The following is a 25,848-nucleotide window of genomic DNA, read 5'->3' on the forward strand; positions in this document are numbered from 1 at the left end:
AACAATTATTTACTTATTTATTGACTTTGTTTAGAAGGTTTTTGCCGACACTGCTCTTCGATTCCTCTGAATTCATGCCAGTAGTTGCACGTTTCGCGCTTACCGCCTCTGAGACATTAAAGCATTTAATAGGTCTCATTAGCTTTTGAATAGTTAAATATTCAAGCAAATGCAACAATCTCTGACATATTGCAACAGTCGATGCAGTTTTATTTAATGCCATTGCATTTGGCAGTAATTGTCAGCTGACGACTTTTCTTAATTAAAATCTAAATAATTGTAACGACAGCCTGTTCTCAACATACATATATTTGCATTTGTGAAGACATTCATTCTTATTTCATACTAAAGATCTTGATAGTCATTCTAAGACACGTGTTTAATGTGAATACTTGTTTGATTTGAACTTACAAAAAAAATAACACAGTGCAAGAGAAGCGTTTTCTATTCAAATACCTAAATCTGGACAAGTTCAGATATTCCGTCAGAAAGGTCTATGAATTACTAAGTCAGACATGTCCATGTCATATACAGATTTTAAAAACTATTTTCTTAATCTATCACTCAGGTTATATTCTTAGAACTCATATCGGGGTATGTACTACTTAGTCAGAAAAATAAGTTTAATTGCTTACCAAATTTAATCAAACTTAAATCAAATCAAATCAAATTAACCCAATTTACTACACAACGAGGATTTTATTATAAGAACTTTATAATCATACTGGACTATTTCCTTATTACTTACAGGTCTTAACAAATCTTTAAAATCTCTTTTGTACCTCTAGTAAGAGTTTTCTTAAGTATACGAAAACAAAAAAAAATAAGCTGTGATCAATGTATGGAATTATAGCTCAGTTATCTCCTACACATGGCAGTCATTCAGCACTACTAAAAGGAGCATTTTATAATTCTTTTGAAAAATCATATCGATATTTTTTCAATCAATATTCGATATAAATCATAGACAACAGCATTTTTATACAAACAGTATATAGATGTCATCAATAAAAATGTTATGCCCTGAGCAAGGCCTACTCAGTCATTTATTTTCCTTGCGATATGGAGTATGTATCTAAGCGAACCTTCTCTTACAATTATATATTTCTAGCCTAGATTGTCCTTTCGAACATATTACAGTGAATTAAATATTATTCCTTTCCACACATCCCCGTAGTTAAAGCTCTTATGGGTTATTAAAATATCATAACCACTGCAGCTGTACCCAACATGGAAGTTAAATAAAATATATTAGTTTGTATCTTCCTGATATCCACTCCAATTAAGACACCACTGTAAAATAAATCTAACTACAAAAATCCTTCTCAACTAAATATATGCATATTTTGTCGTTAAAACTATCTTCTTGTCTTAAATGCCCATTTTTAATCTATTTTGAATACTACCGCGAATAAGCTGAAATGTTTTAAGTTAGAATGTTGTATTTCAAAATCTTGCTATACTAATAACGTAAAACATTTATATCCAATTTATTCTCCTTGCATATTAATACTAATACGAAAAAAATGCTGTATCTTATTAAAGCTGAATACTTAAGATATAAACATAAGTTTTATATAACAACCTACTTAATGAACATGTTCGTACCCACCTTTCAAATAGTACCGCTTTGATCACTCCAGATAAAATTTTTTTCTTTAAACAGAACACACAACACACTCTAACCGCAAACATTAATAGAAAATATTTTCTAAATCAGGTCAACAGCAAACAATGCAATTCTGATTAAAGCAAATATTTAGCGCTATCAAGCTTAAAAAAAAAAGAACAATCTCGCATCATAAAAGAGAACCTTTAAGAATATTTCAATTAACCACAAAAGACATCATGCTACAGTTATATTTGTATCCGTACGTATGCGGCTCGAATTGACAGAACAAATAATATTAAAATTCCAGTGAACTCAGATTAAAAATTCTATTTTAAACAAAAGCTAAAGGAGTGATCGAATTACAAAGAGAATGGCTGCAGACCAAAGACGTTCGAAGCGCTAAAGCACCTCAACAAAAGCTGGAGTCCAGCAAGATGCATTTGCATTGCAGTGTTCGCGCACAACAACTGCTACTTTTCTAATCACAATAATTACAATAAAGTGCAGCACTTCTGTTGCACAAAAAAGCAATTTCTGTATCATAAAAGTGACTTGATGTTGTTGCAGCAACATCAGCTGCAACAGGAGCAGCAACAACAACACCAGCCAGATCAACCGCAACATTTTTTCCAATCAAAATATATAACAAGAATATTAACGTGAACGTTAAAGTTAAACTTAGCCTTAACGTAATCATAACATAACGGAACACAATTACCCAGCATCCGCTACCAAGCACTTCAAGTTGCAGCTGTTTTTAGTGCTGTTGCTCTTGGTGTTGCTGTTGCTGTTTCTATTGCTATTGCTGTTGCCGATATTGTTATTATACTCGTACTTGTATGGCGATAAGCTGCTCTGAACCCAACCCAATGCAGGCAGAGTGGGTAACTCAACCCAGACTTGCTGTTCTTCTGTTCTTTAGAGGCGAAATGCAGCAACTGCCTTTCGCAAGTATCGCGAATGACCGCCTTGTCGCTGTAACAATCGAGTTTCTGAATTCCTTGGCTTGAATGCAAAGCGGTAATTTAAAATATTTCACAAGTACATAGAATTTTCTGTTGTTTTCAATTTTTTGTTTTATGTTTTAATATTTTTCTACTGAATATTTCTCTAATGAAAATTCGTTTTTCTTCCTGAAATGAAGTCAACCTTTGGCTTGAGATTTCAACTAACTGTTGCATCTTCCAACAGACTTCCACCACTACCACTACAGCAATTGTTCTACAGGCACATTATCAACACTGCCAATACTGGCAACACTGGCCACTCTTCTGGCAATGCTGACAACAACTGTAATTACTTCTGTAATCAATTTAACGCGGTAAATTAAGTGCAACATGTGAATTTTGTTCGCTCATAGTGTGGAAATCTGAATTATAAGAATTTTCGTTAACCGCTTTGATTGGATTATTGTTCAATTTATCATTCTGTGGCAGTCTATTGGTTCAAGTGATGGAAGTGCAGTTCGCTATAATGATTTTAGAAATGCATGATTAATTTTTTTTGTTATGTCTTCATTAACATTATCTCGATACACAGAAACTCAAATTAAGTGATCAAATCTGGTTTCTTACACCCAATTTGGGGTTTCTTCTTTTTTTTTTTATGCCTCAATATTTTGAGTTACTCTGATACAGTCAAATACAGTAAATCTTTACCGCATTTCTAATGTAATAAATTACTTTGATTAATCTCAGTTTTGTTAAATTTAATTTTTTGGAAAATTTTTAAATTTGGTCTAGCACACGCCCTTTGAAAATAGATAATTCGAAGCTCCATGCACGCCAAAGTTCTCTGTGGGCTGTAGAGCGAAATGATGTTATCTAAAATTCTGTATAAATGATGTTTTTATACAATCTTTGGAATATAAACAATTATAAAAATGCATCTAATGTTTAAGTCATTATTTTGTTGTTAATTATAAAAGTAACTACTTGTCAAAATAAAGGATCTTTTTGGTTTGTGAATATGTTTATAATATAGTAACTAAAGTAAATAAGTCGATTGGAGTAATATTTGTTACTAAATACTGTAACTCCATGTGATGTTCTTGTTAAAATATTTGATCTTCTGGTTGAAGTTATGCAAACTAGCTTTGCATCTGTCAACCTCTGCTACTAAGTGAACAATCTGCTCGATATTCGAATAGCGAAAGACTACTGATTCCCTCCTTCTTTTCAATATGGCAGCTCCTGTTTAGTTCGCTTGTTAGAATATCTCAACATTGCAGTATATGCACAACAACAAAGTGCCTTGGTCTTTGAGTTCCATTATTCGGTATATTAATTCGGATAAATTAATCGATATTCTTGCTATTTGATTTATTTATAGCATTAGCTATCAATCATGCTAAACCACACATATGATATAAACGCCCTACAATTATTTTAAAATAAAGCTGCTCAGTGGTATATACAAGATAAGAGAATAGATAAATGTAATTCACAGATAAAACACTACAAAAACTTTAAAAATTCTTTTCTAGTACATCTCTCCCCTTAGCACAACTCTAGCTACGCAACTGTAGCAATCAATCAATCCTCACTATCTATTGCAGGTTGCTATAAGAATGTATTACAAAAATGCCTGCCAGTTACTGATACCCGGCAGAAGGCTTCTATCTACATCGTCAATATGGGAATTACGACAGAGAATTTTTTCGATCTAAAATAAGCGTATATCTTTCTAAAATTCCTGCATTCACCTAACGTAACTTTAAAATTTTCTATGTTATCAAATCGGGATCACTTTGTAAGACCAAAATGAACGTATCTTCCATAGCTGCCATGGGAATCAATATATCTGTTAAAAGAGTATTGGAGCTTTGGGAAAGCGAAAGCAAACATTTCACTGTTCGTTATTTATTTTACCCATTATGGCATATTTGCATATCCATAAGCAAAATCCATGTTTTTCATTTATAACTTAAAGGCTTTCATTGATGATCACCTCCATTTCATTTCAAATATAGACATATTTATATACATTTAAACAATCACATATACAAATTTCATTTCCGTAAACGCTTAAACTTTTTTTTACTAAACAAATCTTATTCTGCAAACATATTAGCATGACTTCTACTACAAATAAAAATCTCCAATATTTTCATAAGCCAAGTAAATAAATCCATTAGATAAATATACTTCTGGATTTACACGAAGTGTAAATCTTCGTTCGTAATGAGAAAAACGTAAAATTTTGTCTAAAGCCACAAAAGTTCTCACATGCAAGTAAGTACAGTGAAACCACTTAACAATAAAATAGGAAGGCAAGAGGCGAGAAGTGAACGATGTAGTGCTTAGTAAGTGCCGTGATGCCAGTGCAATATTCCGGTGCCAACGCAACCACATTAGCACAAAAACAGTTGCTAACGTTGACGTTTATGTTGCGGTCAAGCGCAACGAATAAAATTAAATTTTATAAAAATCTTCAAGTCTTAGGGAAGTGTCCAATCTTGCACATCATCTTCACAAACAACAACGAAAGCACAATCATCTTCACCAGAAACGGCAACGCTAAATTAAAGCCAGAGAGCAATGCATTAACCTACGCCAAGGAAGCACATAAGCTGAAGTGGACACAACTTTTATGCGGTATGTTGCAGCAGTGGTGGTTGTTGCAGCGAAAACAATCTTTTTGTGGTAATCTTTGTTGTAATTATTAAAGTAATCACTTCAACACCTTCCGGTAAAGGTCACTTTAGAGACAAGTTATGCCACTTGTCCCTAAATATGATTTTTCATAGCACAACGCGATTATTGTTTTTATATTGTATATTTTGTTTTGCTTAATAAAAGAAGATGCCATTAAAAAACAAATTCATAGCGTAGCTCAAAGGAGCTGTAAATATCTTAGCTAAAAAACCTTATATAGCAATCGATAATACCTCAGGTTCAACAACAAAATTTTTATTAAAGTTAACAGAACAACAAGCAGCGCTGTTATGCTGTTGTTTGAACATAAAGAAGTAGCAATTAAGTGCTGCAATGGAGCAACACTGACTTACTACAAAAGTTAAAGCATTAATGACAGGCAACAGTAGAACCACTTAAAACGGATACTGAGAATGGCAGAAATGCCACAAGCGACTTAACGAAGGGCAGCACAAGACAACCTGCAGCCGTTGTAAGGATACTTGCAACAATTGCTGCCATGTACTGTCATAGACGTGTAACTGTTTCGGCAAGTTTGTTAACTGAACTCGACTATTTGAGCTGAAACTACAAAAAAAAAAACAGCGGTAACTAAAAATGAATCGCATTTTCTGTACATGCCCACTTGATTCATTGGCACATAAGAGAGTTGCAGCAAAAACTGCACTACTGCAGTTCCATGCCGCATGTTGTATTTGTACTATAGCCAGATATTGTCTTTTTTTTTTGTTTTCTTTGCAACATAAAAGCATACTGCATTTGCTGATATTCGTTTGTGGCACGATTTTCGTACGTTTTATAGTGTTCAACTGGTGGTTACCAGCTACTCAATAATTGCTATATGTACTCATTACCTTTACTTACAATGGTTATATACTCATATGTCTCTCGCGTACTTCAGCGAGAGCAAATACTGACGTATTTATTTTAACTGTAAATAAATAAAAATCAATGTTTAATAGTGACTTCTGTAAGATTATAATTATATATACAGCCAAACATCTATAACTCGAACTAAAGAGAGTGCAACAGGGTTTAGAGAGCAAATTACATACAATTACCGAAAAGTTCTTTAACTCGAAGTCTTCATAAGTCAAATCATTTCTTTGCAAAATGGCACTTCGATTTATGAAAGCTAGACTGTACAAATAATCTTATAAATAAGCAACTGACGACAATATATTACCCAAAACCAGCCTAGGACGAATTCGGAAAATTATTCACTTATTGTAAAAATAGTGAATCAAAGCAACATAAATTGAAGCACACAAGCACTTGTGATCAAAAACGTAAAACTAATTTGATATTTTTATTTAAAAATAAGTAAGGAGCAACTTTTCTTACTTATGACTTAAACTATTATTATTGAATTATACGACTAAAATATTATTATTCGCATCATTTTATTTTATTTGATTTTAATGAATATGTTTGGATAATTAACTTTGTTTGTTTCAATCGTTCTAATCGAAATGAATGAGTTATGAAATACAAATAATAATTTTTAGCGTAGAAAGTTATTGTGACTCATTTCCAATAAAGAACAAAACGGAACCTTCAATTCATTTATTCTTTAGAAAATTTTCCGTTCCAATATCGAAACTTATATGGTCAAAAGTGTGCCCGGTTTGCCCTTTTTAGTCAATAATATAAATCGCAAATAAAAAAAACAATATTATGGAAAAGTAGGAATGGAAAAATATGTTGATTGCATTCTTATACTTGACCATTTAAGGCGCCTCCTCGTAGGACAATAGCAAATTTTTGCTATTTTTACGACCGTCGATGCCAATTTAGGCAATAACGCGCTTCGCATGAAATGTATTTATCTTTAAGATATTAAAATGCAAATTATTCTGAATGTCAAAGGCAGACAATCTTTAAATAAATTTTTGCGTGCATCATTCTTATACAGGAATTCAAGAAAAAAAATTCTCATTAATGCTATAATATGTTTAATACAAGAATACAGTAATCATAATAACAATCAAACTTATTATAAACTAAATAAAATCTAAGTACAATCTTAAAGGTCTAACTCGATCAAAAGATTGTGCACCAATTCTATAAAATAAATTTAACTATGAACAATTTCATCAATCTAAGAGACCTGATGACCTGAAGTTTATTTGTATTTTTAATTTTTATGTAGAAATAATTATATATTAACATTTTGGCATTAAACTTATATATTCATTGTTGTATTTGTTTTTAAATTTATAATTTCAGCACAAAAATGTCACCTTACAAATGTTGCCAGCACACATTTTCATTGGCGCTGTTGCTTTTACTGCTCAGCTGTCGGAAAGTTGCAGGAATATTGGGTAAATCGCAGATGTGCGAAGTTGAAACGGGCCAAACGAATATTATATTGGATATAGAAGAGAGTCGAGGAGACTGTAAGTATTAAATGTCTACAACTCATTTTGAAATATTTTTAAAACTATTCCACTCAATAAACAAACAATATAAATGGTTAATTTTTTTTTTAAACAAAAGAGCAGTAAATATAGTGTTATTATATTATTGTTCTTATTATATATAATATACTGATTGCCACTTATAATGTCATGAAAGCTATATTCGATTTAATTTTCTTTTATATAAGACCTAGTAAAGATTTGAAGATTATAAAGTCTCGATGCTGAGTAATAGCGCGAATAATATATATCTGAGTGCATCAACTCTGCATATAACAGAATTCTGTTGTATTCTGTGTACAACAGAATATGCATATTGAATTATATTAGAACCGTTTTTTGACAAAGCAAATCTACATTTACTTACCATAAAGTGACCTGCCATCGCTAAAACCAACCAACTATAAGAATGGATCGCTGCATGTGCTTACTATTTAATGTAACGCGTTGGCAGCCCTGGTGGCAAAAGGAGTAGTTGTTGGTTGACAGCCAAAAGAATTTGGATCAAAAGAAGCGACGAGTTTAACACGACCAATGACGGTGTGTGGTTGCAATCAACAAAATATTGAGTTAACAGTAATGTAATCGCTTAATATCTAATAAAAACAGCAGTTCACTAGATGAAGTTGTCACGAAATAGTAAGATCGATAAGAAACTACTAGTGTAATGATGTTGTCCAACGGCAAACAAATCCAAATTCTCATTCCAGCAAATAAATATTCAAAAATTTACCTTTTGCTAAACAGCGTTGACTTAAACATCTTATCTAGATACCTTGCAGATTACTTATGTGAGGTATCTCTAAACTGTATTGGGCTTTTCCGATATTGATATCTATTGATTTCGTGAAATAGATGTCAAAACTTCAGATTACTTGCTTTCTAAATGCCTTGTTTTTAGCATTTACCACGTAATTAGTATTGTAATTAATTGACTGTTCCATACGAACGACCAACAGTCCTAAAATTTGTTAAAAGCCTAAACTACCGATGTAAAAAAACACATCAACCACAGGAAAGTTGTTTTAAGTGCGAGTTATGAGGATCTCTATTTGACCGCTATCCAAATCAGAAATGTTAAGGTTACACTCACCTATTTGTCGTAATAGGAATCTGTATAGAAATTGTTACAGAATTTCGACAATTCACATAAAGTTATAGGAAAAATAAATGACACTCTAGCTTGTCGTACATTTAATTTATAGATATATTTATCTTTCATTTTTATTGTTCAAATCGTTCGGTTTTGAATAAAACTCGTAGTTATAGAATAGAGTAAAAATGAAAACACGATAAAAATAGCATGAAATGTAAAATAAATTAAATTAAATCGATTAAATTCCCTGGTTCTTCTTCCCATCTCTTTTTTAGACACACAAACTAGATGCGCATATTCCTTGTAATTCAATATGGAATGGTAGTGCAGTCTAGAATAATTAACGATTCATATCTCAAAGCACATTAATCTTTACTTACATCTTTAAAGAATTTAGATGGCGTCTGCTTGTGCTATAAACTGCAAGTGTCTACGGCTTTAAAATAATACAAAACAAGGTTAAATGAAATAGATTACGAAAAACACTAAAAAAATAGCAAAACGATCCGAAATATTGAAAAGAACCATAAACGAAATGAAGTACTGAAACGTCTACGCCCCAAAGTTATGTTATCGGATATATCAACACACACCTCAGTTTAGCAGTACTAAGGACTTGCTGTTTACGTAGTGTCTTACGTACAATTTGTGTTTGTCGGCCAGGAAATAAATTTATCTAAAAACAGATTTCTCGCCTGCTCGGCGCATGTAACATTATTGCGAAAAAAAACCTTAACTATGAACGCAAAAACCAGGTACAAAATGTTTTTTGTTTTTTCATACGCTAGTATCTAGTTTACACATCAGCAATGCAATACCGGCAGGAGCGCCAGCCGCCAATGGGCTAACTATGCTTCACACAATCATAAACATCCTGCAATAATTTCCCCAATGAGTACGTGGCATCGGTTGAAATTTTACAAAATGTTAGCATGATAGACTTAAACTATTTCTGCTGTCCTCCCTTTTCGTCTCTTTCACCTTATGGCTAAAATGAAATGTGCAAAACATAGCAACAAGTTGCTAGACACTCTAGGTACCCAAGCTAGTGTTGCCTATGTTGATTATATATGATTACTATGATTTTTACTTCAATTTTCTTTTGTATTCGTTTTTTTATTGCCACTTTTATATCTTTATAGGTTCTTCTAAAAGAGCGAAAATTACTGAACTAAAATATTAACAATTCTTAAGTTATAGATCTACTTCACATGCGTACTGGTACATATTGCAGTTAGCCTACATTGCTTACATTCTTTAGCTTCCAGGCTTACTGAGAAATTAGCTTCGAAAACAATGTTAGTTGCTATGAGTATCTGTAGCCTTGCAATAGTTTTAGTTAGACTTTTTAGACTTTAGCCGATACACATATTTTGCTTCTAAGATTATTTTTCTCATACTAAACACTTATTCTAAAATGCATATTGTCCTGCGGTCCTTGTGTTTCTAACAATAAAAGCGGTTACAGCTTGGGATTCTTGAAGCTTAGCTTAGCCACGTTCGTTTTGATCTGCTGCTGCTTTGAGCTCAAATCGCCGGTAATTTATTTCTTGTTTACAATGCAGCGCATGCGTTCCGTTGACCTCATGCGTCCTCATACTAAATTGCATACTCGTATTTACACAAAAATTATCGTGGAATAAAAGTGTACTTTCCGCTCGAGGCGATAAGTTGAAAAATGTTGGCGTGAATACAGCAAATCGAAAAAATTCCAACTATCATTTAAGGAAGAGGAGATAAGAAAGAATCGGATGGATCTGATATTGCATATGTTAGTAGAACGCACAATCAAGTTATGTATTTTCACTTAAAACAAATGATTTATTTTGAATTATTTCCAGATAACATATAAACAAAGTCGTACATACATATATGATGTATACACGCAACACTAAACAAAACTAGATAGTTCGATTTGAATTAGCAATCAAGAACAGACCTCTCAATTTATAAGATCATTTATTTTGATAATTGAGTTGAAGGGAAAATGCCAAGTGGTTCAATCTATTCTTAAAGATTTTTTATATAGTATCGGTTACCATTGAGTAAGTTTAGTTCTTCGGCTCAGCTTACATCTTCTAAGCTCATAAATCAGATTCATTCCTTATTTAAATAAGTTTTTCAATGAGCTCATATTATATTTAAAGGAATATCAGTATTACACAACAAACCAAACTAAAAATACATTTTTTTTCGAAGACATTATCAATTTAGGATCTCATAAAAACTATATATAATAGTTTAGATAGATGGAGTAGTAGTGTTCTCAAAATTAATACAGCTAAAATATAATTTTATTCCCAAATATTGCCGTTTAATTTGTTAAAACACATGCTGACATTAATCAAATAATGTACATATTCTATTAGTTCTAAATTGTAACCATTCGTAAATATATTGCTCTCAGTGAACATTAACATCCATCCTTCTTATTATTTTATATCAGAAACTGATATATTTCCGTAAACCTCATGGGACTTCATGGATCCTTAAGTATCAAAATGATGATGATGAGGATCGGTTTATTAAATCCACTTGACACTGAACTTTAGGATGACATGTACTCAGAGCAGGCCTTGACACTGAACTTTAGGATGACATGTACCCAGAGCATGCCTGCTCTCTCAAAACTATTTTAAATCGTGCTCGTCAACGTTGGAGGATGAGACACCGGAAAATATATTGAATCTCTGTTCAAGATTATCAATCCAGATCTAGATTTAAGGATATGGGAGCAATATTCATTAACTCACTCGACAATATCTTCAATATAGAAATCATCCAAATACTTCTATTTAACAATATGCCAGTCTAGTTGTAAAACTCACAACCTTCTCTCTACAATTACGAAAAATATAAAATTCAAAAAAGTTTTTTTATTGACTAAAAAGTTTTCGAACCGCACCATAACCTTGCAATTATTTCAAGAAAAATATATATTATATATTAATGTATCCCCAAAATTTTACAATCCATTAAACTCATACTCAAAACATATTATTCTTGTATAAAAAACTATTATTTTTTCAATAAAAATAACTCTACACTTATGCATAATATGCACATATTCGATGAATAAAGGTCTTTTAGGTCTCTAAACCTCTAAACATTTCTGCGAAGCAATTAGAGTTGCCGATTACTATCATATATGAGCCGTACTACACTTTAGCGACAATTTTAAATCGCAACATTTAAATTTTACTGGTAAAATGCAGATTAACAATATTCGTTACCATTGAAAATTCAGTTCACTAAAAGCATTGATCAATTGTTTTATAAAAGGAATAAGACTTTCTAATAAAAAACCAACTAAACAGCACAAAAATTTATATCTTCCCGTACACAATCAAAGTTAGAAGGGGTTTAGTTGAATGTGAAAACTAGAATAACTTAATGCTAAGAGCAATTACCGTTTCAATTTTAAGATTCATTTGTGAAAGCACTGACAATGCTGAGGATCGTCTACAATGACTACAAGCAAGATTTTGGTTTAGGGCTGGCATTTAACTGCTATAACATCATTTCTAAGAATAATTGACTTCAGAATTTAGACGAAAAAGAAATGGAGCAGTGAGCAGTTATGAGAAGTATATATCCGGACTGAATTCAATCTTCGCATTTTGATAAAAAAATCTCTGCGTGGCAACTGCAAGTAGCCCAATAAAAACAAATAAACAACTGCTGCACACTTTTAAATAATTTTATAACTCAGTGAGGCAGATTTTCAATATTTTATGGAATTTTAATAACGAAAAAAATTTAATCTAATTACCATTGATCGCAACCATTGATGACTGGGGCCAATGCTGTGGTAATTTAATCTGACTATTCGAAGATGACATTATTTTCTACAAAAAATAGGAGTTTTTCCCAATAACAATAAATAAAATTATAATATAATATTTTTTGTATTAAGTAATCTAAATGAATTGGTTTTAGGTAAATATTTTACTATTCTCATGCGAAGAAACATTAAACATTAAAGAATTTATTACGCGCTTCTTCAGAGTCAACATCGGAACAATAAATTTAAATGGAGTGACAGTAAAGTTGCAAATGGAACAACACGCAGTTTGCCTCATTGGAACACAAATCCGAACAACTTTTTCATGCTGGAAACAGGCTTCCTTTCAGAGTTTCTCATGAATCTTTGTGAATTGAATAAATCTTCGTTTCAAATGTGGCTTAGATATCGAGAAAAAACAAATTTAAAAGATGTTATCTATCACATATCCAAGCAGAGATGGGTTCAATTCTTACATAATATTTGAAACTAGTTCACTTATTACTATGAGTAAAAACCTTAAAGAATTATTTTATTTCAAAATAAATACAAAAGTCATATTGATCAGAAAGTTGGAATTTATGTTAACTTCAGCCGGATTGATAACTTCGTCGCCACTAATGAGATCTTCCTGGACGCATACCTGATCGGTATTGCATTCCAAAAATTTGTACCACCTGCAATGATATGTCATGTGTTTTAGTATATTAGTATATTCAAAACTTTATTTCGCCTTTTGTCTTAACCAAAAATAAATTATTCACGATATTATTATTATGATTTCTTAGTTGGCAGTTAATTTAAGCTTTATCTAATCTTTATTTTAAAAAGATCATTAATAATGTGTTTTGTAAGATGAAAACAGAAACTACAAGGCCTGGAAGTTGATGCCGGAAAATAACCTAAATTGCTTTCTTTCGTACTCAATAGAGACAATATTTCCATTATACAATCTCAGAAGCAGTATAAGGGTTCTATCTTCTATTTTTTGGACTGAATATGTCATACATTTAATCTTCAAAATAATATCAGTACTAATCGGTTTTGTAGTAATGAATTTTATATCCATTCTAATAGTTCATTGAGCGTGCGCAGACTTATGTTCATTCTGGGGACTTTTAAGTACAATCGAATCTATGTACTGGAATCATTGTTCTACTGTTGTGATCACAACCTAGATCAGTAGTTTATATGGCATTATATGACGATCATACCACAAGATTTTTATAATAATACTATATAACAAAGGAAGAATTAAGCACATCATACCTGTCATACACTTATTTCGGGCTCATTTTATGTCCAGCACTTAATCAGTAAAAGACTACAAACTTATAAAACTCTAAAATCTATAATAGGTAGTAGATAGTTCACAAAGTTAGGAAAGTTAGGGTGTCAATACAATGATTGATCACATGTAATGTCGTAATTCGCATAAAATTGTTAATACTTGCTCAGAATACTGTTTAGCTGGTTATTTGGAAATGACTTCACTTGAATCTCTTTTATATCTCAATTAGATATTAATAATTTAGCTTAGTCTACTCTAGCCCTTTGTAAAACAACTTGTCATTAGATTCTGATTAGCGTTTCAAATTCATTTATTAAAAGTTATAATCTTTACTATGAAATGAAAACATCCTTTATATTTTTACAACAAAAAAATTGTGAATATCTTTCTTTATACAGAAATTTGAAATATCTTAATCTTAATTGTCATATACTCATAAATCTGATTTTTAGTAAAGAGACGATGCGCAACTTTATTTCATTAAAAGATACAAGATATATTTATTTATGATTTATCTGAACATCAAGGAACTCTCAATTTATGCGCTTAAATGAATAAAGTATTCGAATTACTTTTACACCCCATAAATAAGTTCTAACAAATCCATTAATTATAAGCTACATCTGAGTAGAGATTTGAAAGGCTCTTTAGGTTCTTTATTGCATTACTGATATGGGCAACGAATTTCGATTTCACTTAAATTTAAGGATAATTTACGAGTACAGCAACTACGATTCGACACTATTCAATTTATATGCTATGTTGTTTTTACATTGATTTATCACCTCGACAGCGCAAAGAAATTTTATGCTGATTGTAACTGAAGTTGATTGGAAGATTTTCTTAACTACGTAAGAATCGAAGCACAATCGAAGGAATACATAGAAGCCACGTGCAGTTCTTATAGTGGCCGCTGTCTGAATTTGCCGCCAGGCACAAAAACTTCTTCTATAAATTGAAAGTGTTGTTCAAGCTGTCAACGTTTTTTATTTTTCCAATAAATGCAGGATGACTATATGCAAAGCTCAGCTTCCTTGTGCGCCTTAAATCAAGGTTTTGACAGCAAAGTACGGCTTACGCTTTAGAATTTCATGCTATTCAATAACATGTTGGCTAGTTTTTTTACAGAAAGGATTTGGCAGTCAAATCAAGTTGTCTAGTCGACGGACAGATTCTCTTTCAGATTAAGACCCTTTTGTCTGTGGCATTTGCAGGTAATACATTATATTAACGCCTGCCAGTCAGCCAGTCAGAATTGCATTAGTGCATGGCTGTGAATGGTATGGTTCATTAGTAGATTGCAAAATACATCAAGACCTCATCACTCTTTTCGCTGCAACAAACTTTAATGACTGCAACATAATTATATTCCCTACATGCTTATGTTTCATAGTATTTTGTTGCATACGCTTTTGAGTTGCTTAATTTCTGTAATTCAATATCATCTTTTCTTCCTTTTTGATTTGTTAAATTGGCGATCTGGTAGCTACTAATTATGAAAAAACTTTTTTTCATGTATGTTGTAAACATAAAATAAACTGAAATTATTGCCAGCCGTGTTGCTTTTTGATGACGCCTATTGTTGCTGCGATGTTTACTGTGCATGCATGCAACACATAACAGTCGCATGCTTCTGTTACCAGCAGCAGAAAGCAACACTGACTTCAGAGTTCTGTTGTTGAGGCTGATGTTTAGAGTATCAAAATGGAGTTGATGGTTTCTTCAGTAATGACCATGTTTAGTTTGGGTAGTAGTAGGAATGTACTTGATCATCGCCTGCTTGCTGCTTTTATCTTAAATGCTCTTTCCAAAGTTTATTGATTTGTAGGCTTTTGCATATACAAACCTTTTTGTTTTTACTATTTTCTTCCTCCCTTTTTAGAACATCTTTAATGACCGTTGATGATAGCCATAAGGAATCGTAAGCCATAACCTTAAAATTATGTTTTTATAACAGACATGAACGCATTGAGTTTATGATACTGAAGCTCCATAAGAGAACAACCTTAACTTTTTTTAAATTTGATTGAAGAAAAGGAAATGTCTTGTAATTCTGAATTAACTATATAACAAGGGCGAAAAAAACCTTTAATACATATTTATGATTGGTAAGACGTCAACTAGGAACTGCAAACATTTTGCATGGATGTGAATAATAAAACGCACACTACATCAATTGTTATAGTTAAGGTTCAAATAAGTAAATACTTGAATTCTTCTACTTAAATTAGTGCTATATATAAATTTTACAGAATTTAATTATTTTATTATAAAATAAAGCATTTCACTAAGCATCTCATCAATATTTAATTAAATAAAAACCGCTTACTTTTTTTTGTTTAATTCTCTTACAAATAACTAAACATGTCTTTGTATTCATCATTATATATGGTATATATGGTTTATGAACCAATATATTAGAACAGCGAATATAATTTATATTTAACATTTCATTAACTCAATACCTTTGAATGGCATTCCAAATATTACAAATCATAAGTGACTTTATTTCATATAACATGCCTTTGACATAAACGAATGCGTCAAGTTAATGCTACAAAAAGAATCAAGCATTATGACGATCAAGCAGCTTGATCGTATTCAAGTTTGAACATTTAGATCGAACTTATTTAAATCTCTACATCAGGGATGTTATATTATAGCTTTATCAAAGTGAGGTAGTAACACTTTCTATCATAATAGTGTTACTGAGGTAATATTTAGTAATGTAATGTAAAGACCTTTTATTTTAATAATACCAATACGATAGCATGACAGAACTTTGCAGATTATTTGCATATAATTATAATTTTTATTTTTGTATTTTGAAATGTGGAAACTACTCTTCTCCTGCCACTCTTCCTTTCTACGCTCAAGCATAGTAGGTCTCCTCCACGAGCTACTCCTAGTAACTTTGAGTTACACTATGTATACATAAGTGCGTTCTACCAGCAAATTTTCGAGTAAGTGGGAGCATCTGAGAGAACATAACATACCTTATGGGATCTCATGACTTAAACTTCTTTTGTGCCAGTAACTCCTAATCCATTTTATTAATATATTTAAGTAGTTCCACTCTAAATGAAATAGTTATTATCAGCACTTACAGAACATATATATATTGTGTGCCTAAAAAAGCTATTATACAAGTTGTATAAATTAAATAAGTTAAACTAGAGCTGAAACTCCACGTGCATCAATATTTGCAAACATATAAAAATGTATATGAAATAGCTCTTAACTTGTTCTTAATGTTCTATTTTTTTAAGTTCTTTAAGTTAACAAACTTCATAGAATTGTTACTTCTACAATTCCAATATACCATACTTAATTATCTGCAGTCACTATATTTACTCTTGCTGTTAGTTTAATAAGCTTCCATTTAAATGTTGCGAAACAAAATGCTAAACAGGCTAAATAGTCAGTAAACTTTTAAAGTTATACTAATAAACATTTCAGAAATAAAAATAATAATAAAACAAAATTATCTAACCAATCTTCTTTAAATTTTCTAGCTTTTTGTTAATTGGCAAAGCTAAAAATTATTAAAAAATGAAATTCTCAACTTGTTTTGCTGATAAATCCAAAGTCTGCAACATGTTGCGGTACTTTTACATTGCAGGCTACACAGTTTCTGCTTGGTGCTGGTGCTGGTGCTGGTCTGGTGCATGTCTACAAAATACTGCTGCAGTTTATTGCTCGAATCAGAGCAGTCCTTGCATGTCAACTTAGTTGGTTGAGTTTTGTGCTTCTTTGTTACATTTGTTGTTGTTGTTGTTGTTTATCTAATGCTATTTCTTGAGGCACAACCAAAAGAGAAAGGCTCTTAACATTCTTGACTATTTTATGAAAGTAGGCGATTGAAATGCAGATGCCTTTGATATTTGCTTCGTTAGCGTTCGAAACGAGCTTCACTCAAGTGTTTAGCAAATGTTTAGTAATTAACTTTAACGGAAATTTTTATTTGCTGCTCTTCTTTTTAATCCAAAACTTCTATCTTCCATTTAATAGATATACATAAATAAAATAAATGGATGTTATAATTTCATTGGCTTCATTTATCATAAGAAAAAATTCAATATATTAAAGTTTCAATCCATTTACCTCATTTACAGTTATTGGCCAACAAACGATACCAGCCGAACTACCAATTTATGGTGATCCAGACACCGAAATTGCGCTTGATCTAGTCTTCTCGAAGGGGAATCCAATATTTTTCTTGAATGGCAAAAAGTTGCAACTCTTGCAGCCGCTCGATCGTGATGAGGAAAACTTAAGTCACATTGTATTTCAAGTAAGTAAAATTAAGTAAAGCAGCAGCTCAAGCGCAAGACAAAAACTTAAAATGTTAATAAAGAATTTTAATATTAAAATTACCTGCCCATAAAATTGAAATAAGTAAGCTTGCCAATTACATGTAAAATAAATTGAACCCGTTATTTTATAGACGTGTGGGCGCTACTTGATTATAATTGATGGGTAGCCAGCCAGCTTAAGTAATTTTTACCGCAGTGGTTTTTTACAAGTGTTACTTCAGACCAACGATTTCTGTTTCAGTCACAGCTGAGCTATAATTAAAATGTCTGTCTCATGATACTCTTGTGTTGCTAGTAATCTTTCATACATTTTTATACATTTTTATACATTTTATTGCAATTTAATACTTTTTTATACTACTAATCTCTGCGCCTTCTTACATTTCTTGCTGCACATAGGTTTCCTGCACAATACGCTCCTCTGGTAAAAAACGCAACATTCCGATTATTGTTCGCGTGTCCGATGTCAATGATAATGCACCACGTTTCATGAACACGCCCTATGAGGTCACTGTGCCCGAGGTAAGTTACACAAATTTAACAACAACAAAAAAATCACAATATGGGAATGCTTAGAAAAAAATTTCAATTGAATTGTTTTATTAACTGAAAAAAATCGCTTATGGCAGAGTTTTTACAAATATGCAACAATGATTGCATTCTCGAAGGCATACAACGGAACTATTTTCAGAGTTGTGGGTGGCTTTTATTGTATAAATATGTAACGGTTTTACCGCCCACATTTTGGCATTACCTGAAATTTTGATGTGTTTAGGCAGTGATAAAAATCTTTGTTATTTATATAAAGAAAAATACTCGTACATATTGTGAAGAGAATAGAAATACGAGTGTGATTATCTTATGGGTATTTATAAATGGAAATATTTCAGTAACACCACAGCATTGAGAGAAAAATATTATTTTAGAATAAAAACATTGAATTGATTAAATAAAATTTAACAATAGTGAAAGCATAACATAATATGTACATAACATAAAATGACTGTTGCTTGACTTAACATGACTGCGATTTTAACAGCGAAACTGCGATTCTCGGGAAGAAAATATTATTATTCATTTTCATTTTTTGCTGCTAACAAGCTGCTTTATTTCTACTTACAAAAAGTGCAGTTTTGATTTCATAACAATTGTTTTCAGGTAAGTAAGTAGGTTGAAGTGGCGGCCTTATTTCCAAAAAGCCCACTTAACCACAACTGATGGCCCATTGTGGTATCACAGGAATAGCATTGGTACGTACATATGTTAGACTTAAATCAGTATACAGCCAACGTCGAAAGGAAAACCAACATCACAGGATGACAGCTCAGTCAGATCGCTGAGAAAAGGGGATCCGAAGATTTTTAATCTTCTTCTAGCTAAAGAAGGACACTGACACATAAGATGGAGCCATAACCTCGCCAAAAATCATTATAGGGCAAGGTCGCAGTGTCCCGGCAGCATAGATACCGTAGTGCTTAGCAGGTTTCGCCTTAGTTGAAGTAGCTGACCAGTTCGTTTCTTGTCTAGATTAGACCAAGTCAACCTAAGTATCTGATAATAAGGTTCATCAGCCCAGTATTGTTTGGCTATGCTCAGGTATTTTTGTTTACTTACCATTTTAACTGTAGCAAATGAAACACCTCTATCTGATAATCGTTATTAGTGTTTTAAGATATTTTTGGAACTGTTTGCAAAGTTATTTTTAAATACCAAATACACTTTAGTTGACCATATTTGGTAACTAGCACTTATTAAAGTTGTACACTTCCAAATTAATTACCAATGGTGTTATTATTATTGTTAGGGGATGTGGCACTGCGACCGTCGGGTCTATTGCGCTCCCTTCTGGGTGTAGAGTAGGTCTCTAAGCGCTGTTGCGTCAATAGAAAGTAGTGTATAACCATCTTTACAAAGTTTTATTGACTCTTTCGTAAGAATACACATTCTTGGGAGCCTATACCGTATGAGCAAATGGTAATAGTAACCTATTATCTGCTAGAGCTAAGTGGTTTTATCAAAGTTACATTACAGAAATACTTAATATGTTTTTACAATATCACAAGAATTGTTGACAGTTTATTTTGCTATTTGCTAAAGTAACAACTTAAAGTAGTTCATTTGAGTTTTTTATGACTAAGAAATTTAATATATCAATTTTTTATTCTTTTCTCAAATACCTTCTTCTACATTTAGCATAATTTCAGAATTTTTTCAATTGATTGGTGCTGCTAGACACTTAGCAACATTCTCGTACACATAAAAAGCAGTATCATTGCACAAGTGTCATGCGCCTCGTGTGATTACATGAAGTGACAGTACGTATGTTATGTACATCTGCATGAGGAAGCCAGTCTTCGACCTACTTTACCAAGTACCGCAATGTGTACATTGGAAGAGTTGTTTTTTCTGCTGATTATTGTAAACAAAAAAGTCGAACACATAAATAAGTTAAGAACGCACAAATAATGTTGCCGCGTGCTATTTACGGCAACATTCAACAATTCATTACATTTCCGTGATGTGTTTGTAAACATTTGTAGGTTTTGTGTGGTGAAGAAAGACCAAAGTAACAAATGTTCCAGTGTGGCTTTACTGTTAAAGTGTCAAAGGAAATGTTGAATTGTTAAATTGTTAAATAGTTAAGTCACTTAACAAACTATGCTGATTATTTGCAAACCGTTAATGAGCCATTTTTAATAGCTGTCAGAATCTGACTTTAACTGTTTCGTGTGTTTCGTAGTGGACAATCTTTTTGCATTTATAAAAAGTCTTATAAAAAAAATAATTTAAGCAAGAAAACGTTTTATCTTAATTTTAACTTTCTAACTATTTAACACAGTTGCAGAACAAAGATACACTTACCACTTTAAGGCTAATTCAATTAAAGTTTTAGTTTATTACTCCGTGGACTTCACTCGTACCTCAGTAACAGCTATTAAAACTTAATTGCACAAGTTGGCATATCAAATCTAGTCAATAATTAATTAAATAAATAAGCATGGTAATTTACATAAGCAGTGGTACTCCTTCATATACAGTAACTACTCAAGATATACAAGTATCTTTTGATACATACAGATCTATTGCTGTAGAAGTGTAAGCGAGTGTTTTGGTTAAGCCGTCATTTAGATGATATACATATATCATCTGGTGCATACATATCACCGAACATTACCACGTCTCTCAACCTTATGTTGATTTCTTCATCAATTTTTTTTTTCTTTCTTTATGTGTCTCAACACTCTTTTACGTTTAAAATTGTTTGTTTTTTTAACCAACAAATTTTTAAATAAACTTTTTATGACTTCTGTTAACGTTAATGCCTTTAGATTTAGTTATTCAACAGTTCCGCAGCAATAATTGAAGGTAAACTGCAATTTGCATTAAATTTATTTGTTTTATGTTTACGATGCATAATACTTTAAGTAATATTGCACTGTTAATAACAATAATAAAACAATTTAATTAAAGTTAAATATTGACAGTGTAGGTCTTAAGTTTTTTATTTTATGTGTAATTGTGTAAAAGACTAAATAGTTTTATTTTTAAAGCAAGACAACAGTATAAAATATTAGAACTATCATCTTTGTTAACCTAACTTCAGGCATCGACAAGTATTACTCTTGTTAGACTATTAAAAACTGTTACTAATCATAGAAAATATTTTAAAACTAACGAAGCACTCATTTTAAAGATTAAGCAATGTGTTGTATCTATGAATCTATCTATGTTAGGATCTATGAATGCTTTAACTCAATATGTATATGTATTGCGTTTATAGGCTATTAGGAGTCACACTAGGTCACTTTTGGGGTGTCATTTTAATAAAAGTTATTGGCTTAAAAATATTTAATTGAATATATTACAGCATCATGTTTTAGTATTGGCTTAAATAGGTATAGGAATAAACGGAGTACCAGTTCTCAATGGAGCGGAGCACTGTCACCATGATTGATCTTATCTGCTACAACAGACCCTAACCGAACAGAAGGCATTCCGTCTTCCGAATGAATGCCAGAATGTCGGCCGTGGAGAACCTCCTAATGTCAGAAGAGGAGAGTAGTTTTCCACCCAATGACCTCACAGTCACAGAGAATGTGACTGGAAATCTCGTCTGCTTCTAAGCAGAGTCGACAATCTATCTCTTCGGACAAACCCATTTTGTTAAGGTAATAACGCAGTCCATAGTGATTCGTTAAATATCCCACCAGCAACTTCAAATCAGTTCTATATGTAATTGAATATATTGTAGCATTACGTTTTAGTAGATAATTGAAGTTCTTCACACAGGTTTCCTCACACATCACCTTTAGCATAATATTCATCAAGTTTACAACCCTAATTGTTTCAAGCCAATCAAAACCTTTTTACTTTCTTTAAAAAAACAAAGTAATTGCTTAATTAACATAACTTTTTAAATAAGTTAAAAGAAAAAACCCTTTTAAAAAAGTTTGCGAGATTATCTTGAAATAGTTAATGTAGTTTTCAAAGCTGTTATAACCACAATATTTTTTTTAAAAGAAATTTTTTTTTCTCAGAATTTATTTTCCATGTGATGATTGAGTCTACAGTATCCTTTAGGTAGTTCAGTGTAAAGTTTAATATCATTTCTGCTAAGGTTAAGGATAGCTTTGACTTTGATGTGTTCAAGTTCAATGAATCTTTTTGATAGCCGGATGCCTGTTTAGACTGTGTTCAAGAAAACATGATAGCCGGATGCCTGTATTCAAGAAAACTACGCTTCTCCCGTTCACATAGTAAGTTATTTCTGAAGCTATTTATAATCACGTAGAAAAGCTCTGGACCAATGAGAGGAGTACATGCAACCTTTTTCCACTACGAAGTCTACCATTTCATCGCTCTATCATCATATAGTATTATGTATATAATTACTATATTAGGTATACTTAGTAAGAATAGGACTTGAAGAAAAGATTAAATAAAAATTGTATTACTGACCAGTTGTCTACAAATAAACAGTTCATACAGAGACTTTTTGAATAAGAATAATAACGATCATACCAGCCAAAGAAGCTCACAGAAGCTTCTACTGAAACTGCTTCTTACGTTAATCTCCAAAAATCGACTTTCCATTTGTTGAATTTGTTGATGTTATGAGTTAAAAATAAATGTAGCATATTTAATATATTTGACCATGATTTCCTTTAACAATATTTATAATAATCCATGAATAGGAAGATAAAATTGTAACAATTATAATATTTCTTTAGTTTTTTATTTTACTCAATAAATGTATTTTCTTCTATTACCTTTCAAACGGTTATGGTTTATATCAACCAAGTAAAGCATATGTCTTCCTGAAAATTATTTGTGAACATCTTTTCTTGATTGCCATAAAATATTTGACATACAAAATGCAGGCTTCGAAATTTGTCTCTGCCTTTGTCTCTGCTCGTTAATCGATAATATTACAACCACCTTGTATCTGAGATCAACAACATATGATTGCAATTTAAATATGTTTAACGGTGACAGTAAATTTAAATATTGCAAGCGGACGGATACAAATACCAACGGCAGCAACAATGCGACAAAACATTGGCCACGACATGCAATTTGTGCAGATGCAACCAAGTGAAATACTTAAAGAGGATTTCGTTCATAAATTATTCATATTGTTTCAGTCACCGGGAATACGAAAAATATCTACAACATGCCACATTGAACAATTTTTTATATTGTTTTTGCAGTTGTTCAACAAACTTTTGCATAAAATCCTAACACACAAATGCCGCACTCACGTCCGAGAGGAAAATCAAAGAAGCTAGCTCTCCCTGCCATATGCCATAAAGTTTATCGTTATTGTAATTTATATGCCACCTTTTGTTGTTAATTTATCTGTGGCATTAATATTGTTACCATCATTGTTGTTGCTGTTGCTGTTGTTGTTGTTGTTGCTGGTATTGTCTCTGCGCAAAAATGTGCTGCCGCCTTGGTAGCAACACTAAACGCATGTTATTTGTATACATTAAACTTTTACCAATCCTTTTCTGGATAAGATACGATAAGCGACTGAACAGTGACATAGTTGAAAACCACTTCAAAGGAGCAAATGTATTCAGAGTCCACTCACTTGTCTTCAACGCTTAAGTACTGCATCTTCAATTTCACTGCTAAGCCGATTTCCTTATGCCGCCATCGTGTGTTTAATGATGCTGCGATTGTGGGTGATGATGTCATGACACAGTTGCATAGAAACCGATCCTTTCGATTTGATAAAGCCTATAATTTATGGTTCAGCATGGCAAATTGTGTAAAATACTTGACAGGCTCATTTATTAAGGGCAGTGCTGAGGAATTTGCTTGAACTTGAAGACTAATGTTTAAAGCTGGAATTTTCAATGATCTTTTGAAAATTTATAATATTTGAGTAAAAATAATTTTTTATTAATTTTAGAATTAATTAAATATGCTACTGTCACTACTGTAAAATGTACAGAAGAATGATTATTATTATTTAACAACAGAGACCACTATGAGGTGTAGAACCATCGAACAACCATTGTGTTCTGTATAATTATGTAGAATATTGTTAAATTGTTTACTGTATGACTTTAAAGCAACTTTTAAAACATTTTCGCGGCAGACCAACGAACCAATAATTACTCGAAGGACTCTATGTTTATTATTGGCGTAAAAATCATCATTTGCGTTAACGAAGATATTGTCTGAAACTATTCATATCGTAGTCCATACTTGGCAGCAGTATTTCAATAACATATATCAAAGAAAACGGTCATCCAAGACTTCATTTGTTAAGTGTAAGTGTCAGGTTTTACAATATGAATCTTCTAACAAACACTAAAATTGTTTAAATTGCGAAAATCTACTAACAAAGTTGGTGACAATTTTTCTCATTGAATTTTTATATTCGATTTACAACTGTGGAATATATCAACAATTAACACTGTTTTAGGGACCATCCAAAAGCAGCTGAAAGTCCACTTGAAATGACTACATAATATAGCATTTGATCTGAAGGTATGATACTCTCGTTAATTGAAAATAACAAAGTTTAATCAATAAAAATATATTGTATCACATCTGCTGTAAATTCTCTGTTTTAATCGCTACACCCACATAATTACCAATATTTTTTGCAAGAAATTAAAAATATGTGCGTGGAACAAATCTAGTTTGAACAAGACAGTGTCACAACGCATATAATACGTCCCATTGTGACTTTGTTACACGAAACTATAATGTCACGTTTTGCGCTATGAATTAACAATCAATATCATTTGATGGGCCTCAATAGTTTTCAAGTTATGGCCGTAATATTGCCAATTAAATTAGTGCAAATCTTCGGAAATTACCTCAAAAAAATCCATTTGCTGAAAGGTTTCGTAGAGAATAGTTGAATGATGTTGGATTTCACACCTAATGGCACTTATCTTAAAATAAAAGATTTTATTAACATTTTCGGAACCATAAAGTAGATAACCCTGTCTTAGTTCTCGATATCTCTGGAACTAAAACTTTGTAAACATTTTTATTTTTAAAATGCTTAATAAATTTATTATCGTATCGTTATAGATTTGTTAGTATTAAAAATATTCCTGACGTTAAGAATACAAAATTGTGAATCGTTCTAGAAAATTGTTTATTATTACTTAATCACGAGAACAAAATCTGAAGGATTTGCTATTATA

General features: G+C 31.8%; 1 protein-coding gene across 1 annotated transcript in view; it reads left to right on the forward strand.

The window, feature by feature from the left end:
* Nucleotides 1–7,501: 7,501 nt before the first annotated feature.
* The window catches only part of LOC119676853 (cadherin-99C-like), a 31,628-nt gene continuing 13,281 nt past the window's right edge, over nucleotides 7,502–25,848 (forward strand). Inside the window, exons 1-3 of the mRNA XM_038088111.1 lie at nucleotides 7,502–7,667; nucleotides 17,975–18,153; nucleotides 18,575–18,697. Of these exons, the coding sequence (XP_037944039.1) occupies nucleotides 7,505–7,667; nucleotides 17,975–18,153; nucleotides 18,575–18,697 (465 nt within the window). The 5' untranslated portion in view covers nucleotides 7,502–7,504. The remainder of the gene's footprint in view (nucleotides 7,668–17,974; nucleotides 18,154–18,574; nucleotides 18,698–25,848) is intronic.

The sequence above is a fragment of the Teleopsis dalmanni genome, chromosome 2 (assembly GCF_002237135.1).
Source record: "Teleopsis dalmanni isolate 2A chromosome 2, ASM223713v2, whole genome shotgun sequence".
Classification (NCBI taxonomy): domain Eukaryota; kingdom Metazoa; phylum Arthropoda; class Insecta; order Diptera; family Diopsidae; genus Teleopsis; species Teleopsis dalmanni.